Source organism: Chelonia mydas, chromosome 4 (genome assembly GCF_015237465.2).
Source record: "Chelonia mydas isolate rCheMyd1 chromosome 4, rCheMyd1.pri.v2, whole genome shotgun sequence".
Taxonomy (NCBI): Eukaryota; Metazoa; Chordata; order Testudines; family Cheloniidae; genus Chelonia; species Chelonia mydas.
Window position 1 is genome coordinate 136,291,185 of NC_057852.1, and position 14,130 is coordinate 136,305,314.

Here is a 14,130-nt window from a genome sequence, read left to right on the forward strand (position 1 = left end):
AAATCATCAATGGTGGTGAGATATCACTGTAAAATACACTGAGTCAGTGGATATAAGACAATCACCACACCAAAATAAAAAATCTGTAGCATTTGTCCCCTTCCAAAATTTCCCCTAAATTAGCTTTATCATCTCCTTTATACCTTGGCTAACACAGACTTCCTGGCACTCAGAAGCAGCTCTGTCTTGATCTCGTCTATTCTCTGCCTGTCCTCTTCATTCAGATCTGACACAGAACCCTGAGGCTGGCTAGTCAGCTTCAGCTTCACCCATGCTGTGAACAGAAAACAGAAAACAGAGAGCCAATCCCTTTATGATGCCATTTTAATTTTACAGAGAGAAGTGTGCTATACACTAATTATCAGGATTGGGTGGGAACATACATTAGTATCAGAAATACCATACAAGATAGAATGACTAGGAATAGGACTAAATTTAAATTGACTATTATGACACCTTCTAATGACAGTAAGTGAGAACATACCTGAATGATGCACTGTAAAGGTGCAGGTACTGTCTGAGCACTCCCTTGCAACCTAATGTGTTGCTGCAGCGGGGCCCCACCTGTAATTTTCCCAAGTGGAGCAGCAATAGCTTCCACTTTAACAACCCAGAGCAAGGAGAAGCCAACATACATTAAGTACATTTTAATAAGGCTTCAGGGCAGGTATCATTACATCAAACAGTTCTCAGTCCAGGAATCACCACAACAATAAATTCATCAAGCCCAGGTTCAGGGCTCCCAATCTCACAGTACACACCCAAGTCTCAGAATTGGGCCAAGTTTGGCTCCAGGCGCCTCAAGGAACAATTACCACCCAGTGCAGCCTTCCTGGCTTCTTCTCCCCTCTTTCGCCCCAGCTCTACTTCCTGTTTATATAACTCAGCCCCTAGGCCAAGGCAGGGTCTTGTTATTTATCCCCAGGCTGCAGGCTCCTGTCTATCCCTTTAAGGGATATCAACCTTTTTCCCATACACTTTCTCATGTACCCACTGCCTAATCCTCATAACACAATCATCTCTCGATCCAGAGTCAAGTACATTTTCCTACCAAATGTCTTTTAACCTAGGACAGCAAGAATATCTATCTACACAAACAGAAAACAGACATATGAAATAGCTTCCTTTAAAGATATACAGAATCAACAACCATGTTAAGAGTTCAAATCACAAGTAAGTTGATCCAGCCCAATGGTCTAGTATCAACAATTTGGTGCTGTCTATGAAATATTTTGACACTTACGTATTCAAGGGTAATTATCTCAATTTCCAGGAAGGAGCAAGGGAAGGGGAAGTCTCTAACTTTAAACTACATGAAAAGTAACCTCAATAGCAAATGCATGACTATTTTCAACTGGTTTTGGAAGACCACCTTCCTCTATAGTTTACTAATATGGCATTTTTACCTGGCAAATTCAGTGTTTTAATTCCATGGAGTTTTGCATATAATTTTAAATCTATGTAATACTATAGTTTATTCTAAGCTGGGACAGAGTGCAAAGCTATTAATCTGTAAGAAGACTGCAGATCAAAAACTCTGGACACAAGCCTCACGTACCCACAGGGCAGAGTTGATGCAAGCTTCCCCACATCACTGTGCCAGTATAACTCAATCCTGATCTGGAATGGCCTTTCTAGGTGTGAAAAAGTAATAGTCTTCATAGCCATTCAGTACTTCGCCTCTCTGACCAGACAGCCAACAAGGGTGCCAATTAGTGCAAATTGTGATAAGGATACCTGAATCTCAGAGGGTAAAGATTCGGTCACCATCACCAATGCCTAATTCAAAATGGTGACACCAAAATGGAAAGCTCCATATATCCCATTACCAATCTGCTGCATCCCAAAAGAATTTTTAAAGCAGCCTCTATTATATTCATCAAAGTAGGATTCAGTGTTCTCATGTCTTGCGTAAAACCCCTCAAGTCATTTTAGATAGTAATTTGCTTCTTACCACGAGCTTTTCTCTCCTCTTCCTCCGCACTTTTTAGTATTTGTGTTGCATGTAGCACAGGAGATTCATTTTTCAGAAGACTTTTGACACGGGCAGCTAGTGAATCTACACTGCTACTATCATCGCTCTCTCGAATGCCATCTCCCTCTTCGCTGCCAGCCACACTAGTTTTAGTTTTAGCCAAGGCATGCTGAAAATCCCCAAGGTCACTGGTGATGCTGCCTAAGGGCTCCGTGGCAGAAGGATTCTGCAGTTCTGAAACCCTTTCAATGCTTGATTTACTACTTGTACTACTCTTTGTAAGAGCCATGAGAGCAGGCAGGTTTTTATCTACTGTTGCACTACTGCAACCCTCCGGTTCTGACCTCCCTATGGATTTTGCTACCCCACAAGCTTCCATAGCTCCCTGCTGTGTTGGTTTAGTCGTCTCTTCCACAATTTCTTCCTTGGTGGGTAAATCAATACCAAGAGAGCTTTCCCATTTTAAACTGCGCCTGTGGGGATTCAGGGTCTTCATTAGTGAACTATCTTCTTGCATGCTTCTTCTGGTCAAGGACTCATCCCATGATAATATTCTCTGAAGTGCTGGACTGATCTCCTTTGCTAATCTGGAATCTTCAGAACCATCCTTTTCAATTGGCGCTGATGAAAAGTCGCTGACTTCTTGGAAAGGGGCAACGGAAGGGACAGGATCAAACTGAGTCAGAGCTATATTTTCTGCCTCTGCTAAAAGTTTCTGGATCTCTTTCAATGTGTTGCATCCAATGAAGGAATCATTTCCTTGATCCTTATTTAAATCATTAACTGAGGCATCTACATTTGAAGACAGTGGTTCTCCACTGACATCCATTTCATCTGCATCTCCAGCCAAAGGACTAGCAGACAACTTCTCTAGGCTGAGGCCAATATCCCTAGACTCAAATTTATCTATCAGCTTTTGAACATGTTTTGAAACAAGAGTGCGACCCTCTTCAAAGTCAGAGCCAGCTGGAACTGTATGAAGTCTCTGGCTCAGTTCAACAGATTTTGAAACAGAAGATTCTGAGCCGCCTTTGGTGGACTGTGCGGCAGGTAGCTCCAGTTGATGGTAGGCAATACTGCATTGACTCAGTGGTTTGTCTTTGGAAGATCTTGAGAACTGAAGTGAGAGCTCAGTGGGTAATGGAGTATCAGGGCCAGCTTCTGAACCCATTGGTATAGACATGCCGAGTGTAGAAGCACCAGAGTTAAAGCTTATCTGCGTAATGTCAAATGCAGACAGAGAACCTGGGGAGGGGGAAAAAAAGATTAATTAAGGGTTATGGGAAACATTCACCTCAGTGTAGAATATCTGCCTTGTTCCAAAGGCCTCCTAAAAAATGATTATTCTAGAAAATATATAAGAACCTATATAAGAAAATATACAAGAATATGGCTTCTACTAAAACTGTTTATGATCACGGTTTACTGAAATAAAGCCTTTTGATCATTTGGTACAAACTTCTAGGATTTATGTACGCTAAGGAAACTTTCAAATAACTAGAAACATTATGAACCTAAATGTCTAAGTGCTGAGATATTCTAATTCGATGTGTATTCTTTGCAGAGCAATAAAATGAGAGTACTCATCAAATCTGAAATCCTAAGGATATGTAGAGAAACACTCATGATACTTTAAAAAATAATAAAGTAAAATAAAAACAGAGTGCCTGACTGATATATGCATGGGAGAGAGTTGCATCCAGCCACCTTGGCTCAGAAAGGCAAATCAACTCAATGCAGAGACTCCTGGGAAGACAAGCAGTAGTGACCTTCAAGGAGTTGGTCTGAAAAGTGTTAGCTGTAAAGAGATTGCAAGACTGTTCTCCTGAATTGGGTACGAGATCTGGATGCCAGATCAAGGAGGAAATGTTGCATAAAGACTTATGCAGTTCTCTAACCAGCACCAATGTATATTTCAACAAACAATTCACTGTGAAGGCATGCTATGGAAGTTGCCATAGATCTAGTTGAATGTGCTTTCATTTGCCCCACCTACTAGGTCATAGAATCATGTATTTATTAGTCCTGAACAATTTTTGTTTTGAGGTGGACTCACTCCTGGCTATATCTCCAATTTTGGGCCTCTGGATTGGCTGTATTTAGATAACTGGGTATGACTGTCTACCTGTACCCTAGTCACATATTGCACCAGAGAAACTAAAGAAAGAGAGAAACAAAGATATACTTTTCCCATTATGAAAATATCCTTGTAACACTTTTGCGAACAGCTCTACTTTCAAAACTACTGGAGGCAGAAAGCTGCTAATTGGCATGGAAACACCCCTCACTGAGGAGAAATAACCAAGTGCATGAAGTGTTCTGTTCTCTAAGATTTTTGTAGCATGCCTCTACCTTTCCCCATACCTTCAGATAGCTGGACATGCTTTGTTAAGGTGTCAGTGGATTCCTTCAATGTTCTGAGCTCTGAGGGGGAAAATTCAACCTCCCTGATTGGTCCTCTGGGTACAAATGGAGTCAGTATAGCTGAAGGTGACTGATCAATGCCAAGATTACGAAGATACATCTGACACAAAGGGGGGACATAGAACAAAGAAAGCAATAAATATATATGGTCCTATTATAAAGGAACTCAGATTTTAACCTACCCCAACCACCATCTCCAAAACACACAAAGTTTCTATTTTCAACATCCCCCTGCCCTTGAAAAGTTTGTTTCAACCTGTTCTCCAGCAGATGTACCAACAACAAACCAAGACCATTGGATTTATTACACATCAAGCCATCCCTCCACTTGGTCTTAATTTTAGGCCTCCTTCCCTTGATAGTATTCCTTTAAAATGGTTACTAATTAAAATCTGGAAGGAAAAAATGAGGCTTTGGTTTAATAGCCCTTTCTATCAAAATGAGAACATGGCACAAGGGAACATACCCTCCTCCTGTCCAAAAAATACCTTAAAACTTGGGCTGGGCATCAGGAAAAATTCCTTAACATTCCAATTACACCATGGGACAGTCTCCAAAGTGATGGAAGCCCCATTGCTGGAACTGTTTAAATGTCTTATTGGACAAAGCAGTTGTGAAAGCATTACATGGTACAAGCCTGCACTGGCAACAAAATACTTCCTTTTGTTTGTTTTAAGCCTGTTGTTTATTAATTTCATTTGGTGACTCCTAGTTCTTGTGTGTTGTGAGGAGTAAACAACACTTCCTCATTTACTTTCTCCAAACCAGTCATGATTTTATAGACCTCTATCATACCCCCCTTACTCGTCTCTTTTCCAAGCTGAAAAGTCCTAGTCTTATTAATCTCTCCTCACATGGAAGCAGTTCCATACCCATAATAATTTTTGTTGCCCCTTTCTGTACCTTTTCCAAAATATCTTTTTTGAGATGGGGAGACCACATCTGCATGCAGTATTCAAGATGTGGGCGTATCATGGATTTATTTAAAGGTAATACGATATTTTCTGTCCTATTATCTCTTTCTTTCTTCATGATGTTCTTATGTTATGATGTTCTTATGTTCTGTCCCTACTAAACAAGAACAGTTTGACTCTAAAGAGAGCACTTGAGATAACCCCATTTTTATATCGAACCAGCAGCATACCCGTTGTGACTGCTGGAAAGTTTCTTCAAGATCATCACTTGGATTTGTTCTTTAGAAAATACAAAAGCTTTTTGAAGAAACTGTTGGGGTTTTTTATTAAAACTTTTTGTAAATCTGTTGACTTGATATTTCACATTTGTCTAATCCCTCGTCTGCAGCTCTACACCATTCTAAGTGATTTTATCAGATCAGTGACTCATGAAAAGTCAGATTTACCTTAAATAATTCTTCCCCTTCTCACACTGAATTCAAATTGGTGAGGAACTGACCAATTCTCTTCCCTAATCAACCTAAAGATTAGAGGAGAAATCAAATTCCCTTGTCACTCCAGCTCCTACCCCAAATAAAGGGAGAAAAGAAAAAGCAAATATTCTGAATATGCTACTATAACATAGATTCAAGGGACCTCCCCGGATCAGCTAGGAAAATGATTCCCCCTCTCTCACAAAGTCTGCAACACCAGTGAAGACACCTGCCAGTTAAGCAAAGCTTTATCTGATTCCTTCTCATAAGAACGGTTTAAATTTCGCCTCATCTGTATTATACATTCTGCACTGGCTGGGGAATGAACGAAATGACTTTATAGATCTTTTCCATCTCTATTTCTATTATTGTATTATAGACATACATATTAATAGCCAAATGCATGATCAAACCTCCTGAGTCCTGTCAGTGATTTATGAGAAGAGAATTCCTCAAAATGAATATTAAAGGAGAAATGCTAATTCTATTTATAACAGCGATAGTTTGTAGTCTCTGATTCTTACCTTTAATAAATTTCACACATCTTTCTTTCAATATTTATCTTCCTAGGCATCTGAGAATAGCTTTATATGCACACAGAAGCTGTTCTAAGATTATTTTCCCAGTGTAAATTTCAAGGAATTTTCAAGGAAAATAAGAGTAAAAGTCTGATTCCAAAGACTAAATTGTTATTATAGAAATCATTTTGCAAGAAGAGGAGCCACTTATTCTGAATTATAAAGTCCATCAGTAACATACATCTGCATTTAATTTTCACTAACACTCATCAGCTATCAGCAAAGGCAAGTGTCAACATGGCTGCTACCTAATCTGGCAGCCATCCTATATCTAGCGACTCTGAAAAGAGAGGCAGGGGAGACTGGATTAGCAAAATAAGATCCCATTGGTCTTTATGTAAGGAACTGTAGGCAGAATGGCTATCATTTTTGTGTGTGTGTGTGTGTGTGTGTATTTATTAATCATCAGCTGTTTAAGACTTTTACACTGGCAAACTTAAAAAAGAAATAATATTTATAGAAGAAGCCATCTGCTTCGCCAGGAATTTTCTGTGTTGCTTTTGCTATTATTGAAGATGTGTGGGTGTGTGAAAAGTTCTCTCTCTTACATCCTAGCTTTTCCCCAGGGTCTGTGGTGGAATCAAAACCTGACATTTGGGACATCACAGTCTGCTTATGTGGAAGAGACTGGAAGGTCATAAATGGCTTGCCGATGCACTGCAAACAGAAATTCTAGCACCTTGTCCTTTATTTCAAGGCTCTACTTCACTCAACCCCAACCTATATCACTGACCTTGTCTCCTTTTGCTTTTATCCTTACCTTCTACATTCAGCCACTGTCACCAGCCTTAATACGCCATATATATCCTTTTCCCACTCCTGCCTCCATGCTACCCTCTACACATGGACCATCCTCCCTAAACCCATTGCCCAGGCATTTCCACTGTCTTGTTGAAATATACCCTAAAAGTGTATTACTTCCATATGAACAATGAGTAATTAAAATACTGATTCAACATTATGGGACAAATTCACTACTGCCATAAACAGGCACAACTCCATTTCAATGGTGCCATGGCCATGTTAGTCAGTAATAAATTTTACTCTGACTGCAGAGAGTGTAAGAAAACACTGTAGGAGAAAGTGGGTTTAGAAGATTTTAGCTGTATATATTTTAAAGTTATCTTCAGTGAAGGAGTCCTTTAAAATTACTTGGCTCAGTTACCTTATTTAGAAACTAAATCATATTAGCTAACATTTAAGCTGAAGAAGTCTGTAGCTGTAGCACCAAATATTCTTACCACACATGGGATATTAAAAGCTTCTATAACTACACCAGTCTCTCCATACAATGGGCCCTTTCTTGTGATGTTCCAAGCACCTTCAACTCCTATTGCTTTTAACACAAGTTGAGGCCGCTCAGTCTTCCTATGACTAAACCTAAAGAGAAGTGGCAAAATTACAAGCAATATCTTACCGGTATTCTTTCTTCAATATTTATGTCTTTTTTATCTGGAGTTTTCAAAGTAGGAGCCAAGAAAGGAATGACGTTATCCCCTTCTAAACTGGTGCAAAAATCCCTGGCAACTACTGAAGAAGAACTTGCAGAGGTCAAGTAAACATGGCTACTTGCCTGTGAACTAGCCACGAGGTTTAAGCTATCTGGAGAAATGTCATTGAAATGATCCATACCGATCTGGGTAGTAGAGAGTTCTGGACCATGTGACTGTCTGGTATTATTTTCAAGACCATTGTGTTTCTCTTGCCCATCACTTGGATAGCATTCCTCCTCTCTGAGAAGTTGAGCAACCCTTTCACTGGAAATGAAGACATTTTGATCTGAATTTTGTCCTATGCTATTATTGTCGTCATCATCACCACCACCACTGGACTCAGTAGTGACAAGAACAGCTGTAAACTGTGGGGTTGTGGAGTCTCCTAACTGAGCACCACTTTCTCTAATTTCAGGCATTCCAGAAACTCTGCTCTTGTCTTCTGTAGGCTGAACAACTTCATCTGGGTTTGTTGCCTGAACAACTTCAATCTGTGAAGCCTCTCTGCTGATAACATGTACTGAGTTGTCAGACTGAGACCTGAGAAGTGGTGAAGCATCTGCTGACTTTTTATCACAGGAATGCAAACTGGTCATTGAACCCGTCCCGCCAAAGGGTGCAGCTAAACCACTCTTGAGGTTACCACTGCTGCTGCTCTGCTTTGATAAAATACAATTTAAGGAATCAGCAATTGCACTGTAGGCTTTCTTCCTTGGAGAAACTCCACTCAAGCCACATAAAGCCAAAGTATCAGGTATCTTCTCCATTGGCTGGTTCACGTTCCAAGCTCCTACCTTTTCCATGAAATTAAGGGTAGGGAGAGACTGGATTCTTCCAGTACGAGGATACACTGTTCTTAAGGACTCACAACTTTCACTGTTTATTTCCTGTCCACTCTGGAATGCATGATGCTTCTCAGCAGAAGAAACAAGTGTATTTGTAGATGAGTTCCTAGAAGTTTCTTCATTTAAACAAGTAAGAGAAGCCTGAAGATTTGATTTGATAGGAAGGGGCTTACCAGGTACTTCCTGCTTCTCACTTCTGCTTACAAATATCCCCGGGGTGGACTGATAGATTGGTTGAGCTAAATGTCCAAAGAATGAACCATCATCTACAGGAAGATTAAATAAAGGTGAAATGCCTGTATTTTTATGTCCCGTTTCTATGGTGAAGTCTGAAAGAGTTAATTCACTTCTGTTAACTCCAGACGGGATTTCCACAACAGTATTCTTCTCACTGCATGTTCCACCAGATTCTACACTAGCTGTGACTGGCTGGTCAGATGTGCTGTTCTTGACACTAGTTTTGGACATAGCAGAGAGAGGCTCCTCTTCCCGTTTCCCAGACATTTTAGAAAACAGTTGTTTTTGCTGCTCATCTAGAATGGTTCCCAGGGGCTCCATAGTAACACCAGAGAACCACAATCTGCCAGAGTCATTCAGATTTGAACTATGTCCCTTGGACAACATGAACATTTCTGAAGGCTTTGCAGAAAACACATCTGGGGCATTGGAATTTTTAAAAGATTCTCTCCTCAAAACATCAGAAAACATATTGGAGGAGTCAAGCTCAGGAACACGCTTTTCTTCTTCCAGCTTCTGATGTGATTCTCTTACAAACACTTCTGACTCCCTGTCAGAAAGCTCAATATTTCCTACTCGCTGCATTGTTTTGTTTTTCCCTGGGTCCCTAGCCGATATGCTCTTGCATGAAGAGCTTTCTGAAGATGAGAACCCACCATGGCTCGATAATCCTATTTCTTTTTCCAGAAGCTCAAGGAGGAGAGGAGCTGGCACATTGCTGTCTAAAAAGAAGTTATTATTTACAAAACCACTAGTGGCTTCCTTTGCAGCAAATACTTCTGGAGGCTGTAGTGTTTCTGGCTCGTTTAGCAGCATTTTTCTATTTGGGTCTGTTAAATTTTCATCTCTATTAGGGATGAAAGACTTGTTAATATCAAGTTTACAATTTTGATCTTCAGCCTTCTCCTTCCTCTCCACAGGTATCTGTCCAGAAAGACAAATGGGGTGCTGAGACAAATAGCTGGTGCAGCTGACATCACAAGGTTCTACAGTGCTGACTGCAAGTGGGTGCTCGGACAGGGTCAAGCAGCCACTGACTACGTCTGAAGGTATTTCAGTAGCTGCCAGCTGCACAGCTTCACTGATCTGCAAAGGCTTTGAATGCTGCTCAGAAGCATCAGAAACATCAGGGGTTCCTCTGGAAGAAAAAAGAAAAGAAAAGAAAATGTTTCTCTGGTAACATTTATTTTCAACACCAACATTTTCTGCCTAAAAGAAACAAGCTTATTTTCCGCCTAAAAGAAACAAGCTTAAAGATAGGACTTCTACATGAGAGCAAACAACTAGGATTTAGCAACACATACATCTGAAGGTATTACCCAAATAGATCAAGCAGATATTTTAAATCCTTAAAAACAGGGTAATTTACATTAAAAAAATGATTACTATATCCCTATAAATAATGGTTTGGAAATATAACTACTATGGTTCTAATGAGCATGTCAGTGTTTTCCACCAGTTAGGACCCTCTAACTCTCTTTGTATTCATAGGTCTCATTTTTGTTAATAGCTAAAAAATGTGACAACTATATATTGTTTAGAAATGAATACCCTACACAGTATTTGTTTTAAAAATCTTCCAAGTTAGGACTTCAAATATTTTTCAACAAGGATATAAAATAGGCCAGGCCTGAAATGAACACCAGGGGTTGCAATAGTTAGGAGACTGCCACAGATTTCTTACATTTTTGTCTTCATCCTGAATTATTAAATGCCTTATTTGCTTTTGATAATCATTCTTCTATGAGCTTCACTCCACTGCGCATACAATAGTTCTTCAACATTCATTGGAAGATCAATTCCAGTTGAATCCACAAAGTCTTAAATCACATGTTATTAACCAGTAATGAAACAGTGACACTTGGCACTGGGATATAACATACTTTTTTCCTTCCTCATGCCTGGATTCTTGTGTCATGCAACCTAAATACTGACAACACTGCAAGGAGACTGCATGCATCTATGTCTTGAAACGCACATTTTCTTAAAACAGAGTACACTCCTTACCAACATCACACGAGAAGAATCATTTGTCTTCCTTCTGAATAAAGACTCTCTAGGACAAGAGTTTTAGTGAAATGTAAAATGCAATAGGCTAAAATTTTAAGGCCCCTTTGTATAGCCAGAACAATGTAAACTGGCCTTAGTGAAAAGAGAATTAAGACCTCATCCCTACAACACAATCATAACTGCTCAGAAGTAGAGCTAGCCAAAACCATTCATTCAGTTTTAGAAAAAAATTCAAAGTTTCAAAATGTTTTGTTTCACATTAGAACAAGAACAAGACCTTTCTACACTTTAATACAAAAAACATGAAAGACATCTCCATTCCACCATAGCCAGTAGCCTAGTGGCCAGGGCACTCACCTGGGATGTGGGAGACCCAGGTTCAAATCCATGCATGGAACTCAGGTAGAGCAGAGATTTGAATCTGGATCTCTCACAACCCAGGTGAGTGCCCTAGTCACTAGTTTACTAAGGAACTAAGGTCTCACACACTCACCAGAAATCACATCCTGGACCCAAGAAATATTCCCAATGTCAATTTTCAAGAATTAACATTTTCTGACAAAAAATGTCTTATTGAAAAATTCACAACCAGCTCTATTCATAAAGATTGATCAATCCATATTATTGTCCATGGGGCTGGAATATCAGACAGGGCCCTGGGGAACGAGAGAGTGCCTCATGCCATTCAACTGTGATTTCTCTCAAATGATTAAGGAGACACAGAATGACTCAAAAGGGGTTTTGGCCAGTCATCCTCAAGAAAGGGGTTAAAATGAGGAGAAAATGGAAGGACCAGTATAACGGACAGGCTTTTCCCTAAACAGAACTCAAGGATATCTAATCAGATTTTATCCAGTTTCTGTCCTGTCCATCTACTAATGTGATCACTTTAATTCATTGCGCCATTAATACAAACTATCTGCAGCAGATTCTACTTAATAGCAACCTGGATACTAACAACTAGTCCTGTCCCAATGACTTTAATGTTAATGGATTCGGATATTGGCAACAGCATGCATTTATTAAGAACACCTTGTGGAAGAAAGGCCGCAACTACAGGCAGATTTGCAAGGCTGCACCCAGCAAAAGAAGTGCTGGGATGTGCCTCCCTTGCCTGCAGCCAGTGCTCAGCAACTCCTGGAGCTTCCTTCTGGTGCTGCAGCCCTGCAAACCTGCCTGTGCAAAGGACCACATAGGAGGTAAGGAGCTGTGGGCTGCAAGGAGACACTGTGGGCAAGACAATGGTGGGAGTAGGGCTGCAGCCCAGGTGCCAGAGTTGCACCGTATCTCTCCCTGCCTTCTCCAGGTTCCACCCTGCCGGAGGACTTTACACAGGGAAGGAAGCACTGTGTCGAGCTGACTCCTGACCCCTGGAGAGTCCAGGGAGAGGTACCAGGTAGCTCCATGGTAGGGGCGCCATTTAGGTTGGAACAAGGGGGTGCTCCTGCCCCCCTCTGAGTTTTGTACAGGAGGTATGCTCCCAGGCAGAGCTCTTAACTGCACAGCATTAGTGTGGAATGTGAGTTCTGCAGAGAGGTGTTTCTCCCAGCCTGTGCCCCTGGGGCAAGAAGCCAAACAGAGGCAGGGTGATTAAGATAAGAAAGGGCTGGTAATTAAATTAAAGATCTGGAAGTCTTTAGATGAACCTGTGAAACAGGAATCCCACTGCAGGGGATGGGGGATGTTGAAGAAATCCCCCCACCCCCTGAGTCTGCAGGGGACTCAGAAGAAATACAGCCAAGCCCTCTGAGCCAAGTTTACATTCAGAAAAGAGGGAGATGTGAGGGGCGTAGGTGAAAAGAAGGGACCAAAACCCAGGGAAGGGCTAGCAGTGGTATAGAGAAGTTCCCACTCTACCTATGGTACTTATGTGGCCCCATCACTATAATATCTGAGAGCCTCACATCACAGCCCTTCAGTGAGGTAGAGTAGTGCTGTTATTCCCATTGCACAGATGGGGCACCAAGGCACAGAGAGACTAAAGGCCAGATTTTCAAAGGTATTTAGGCACCTAGTGGGATTTTCAAAAGCACCTAGGAGGCTTGGTGCTTTGTAAACCCACTAGATGCATCTTTGGGTTCCTAAAAATCTTTGGAACTCTGTGCATAAGGCACTGGCCTGAGGTCATACAGGAACTCCATTGGGGGAGTAGAACCCAGGTCTCTCAGGGCTAACTCCCTATCCACTGACCAGCCTATCTCTCGGCTTCATGCTGCAAAAAAGAGGACTCTGATAGATGGGAGCGAAACCAAGGAGGACAGTTCTCCAAGACTCCAGCAATTGGGAAGGATGTCATGGTTGACAGTATGAAAAGTAGCACAGCGGTCAGGAAGGATGAAGAAAAGAGAGAATGAGAGTCAGATGAGAGGAGAGCACTTACGTGCCAAGGGGGGACAGGTTCTCCCCCATGCTGGGTTGTAGAGCAATGCCTGCTGTGCAATTTTAGATTTTAACTGAAAACTATTTTGTTTTGTCATTTTTTGTTCTAAGTTCGAGAAAAGAAAGGAATGAGAAAGTGTCGTATGAGTATCAGATGTGTTTATGCCTCAAATTCTTAGGGTTTCAGCTGTATCCAGGCCAATTCCAGAACAAAAAACAGAAATTGCATCCACGGAGTCCATAAAGTCGACGATTATTGTCATTATTTGTATTATTCACTGGGCACCATCTGTGTGCTCAGCACTGTACAGAATATGCCAGAAAATGTAGTCTCTGAGTAAATGCGTATAGGATGTGTAACTCTGGATAAGATGGCTCAGATATTTAATTACGAAGTGTATAGTTATTGACCACGTTATCACATGTTCACTGTGATGTTAACATCTATGAGTGGTGGCGCTGATGGCAATTGAAATTTTACTTGATTAAGGACTAGAAGATTTGACCATCCAACTTTCTTTCAAGAGGAAGAGCTGCCCAGAGCACCTGTGCCTATTTATTTTCCTTTCCTGTCTGCAGTGTCCCTGACATACCTCAGAAGTCTCAATTTTTTTCTCAACTTTAAAACGTGGAATTTTCTTAGGGTTTGGTTTTAAATATTCTCCTGTGAGAACTGCAACTAAATCATTATAGTGTTGTGTTTAAGAGCCTTCTGGAAAGTAACTAACCTTTAAACAGAAGTGAAAGCAGTGTTGCCAACTCTCATGATTTTGTTATGAGTTCCATTACAATTATTATTTTC

The 14,130-nt window shown here is 40.8% G+C and overlaps 1 protein-coding gene across 13 annotated transcripts in view; it reads right to left on the bottom strand.

Annotated features, from left to right (window-relative positions):
* The window catches only part of ALMS1 (ALMS1 centrosome and basal body associated protein), a 133,452-nt gene that overhangs the window by 60,905 nt on the left and 58,417 nt on the right, over positions 1-14,130 (bottom strand). For all 13 annotated transcript variants that reach the window (XM_037898377.2, XM_043544936.1, XM_043544934.1 and 10 more), the window contains exons 5-8: positions 7,782-10,077; positions 4,340-4,499; positions 1,955-3,220; positions 144-274 (exon numbers count right to left, since the gene is read on the bottom strand). In XM_037898377.2, the coding sequence (XP_037754305.1) occupies positions 144-274; positions 1,955-3,220; positions 4,340-4,499; positions 7,782-10,077 (3,853 nt within the window). The remainder of the gene's footprint in view (positions 1-143; positions 275-1,954; positions 3,221-4,339; positions 4,500-7,781; positions 10,078-14,130) is intronic.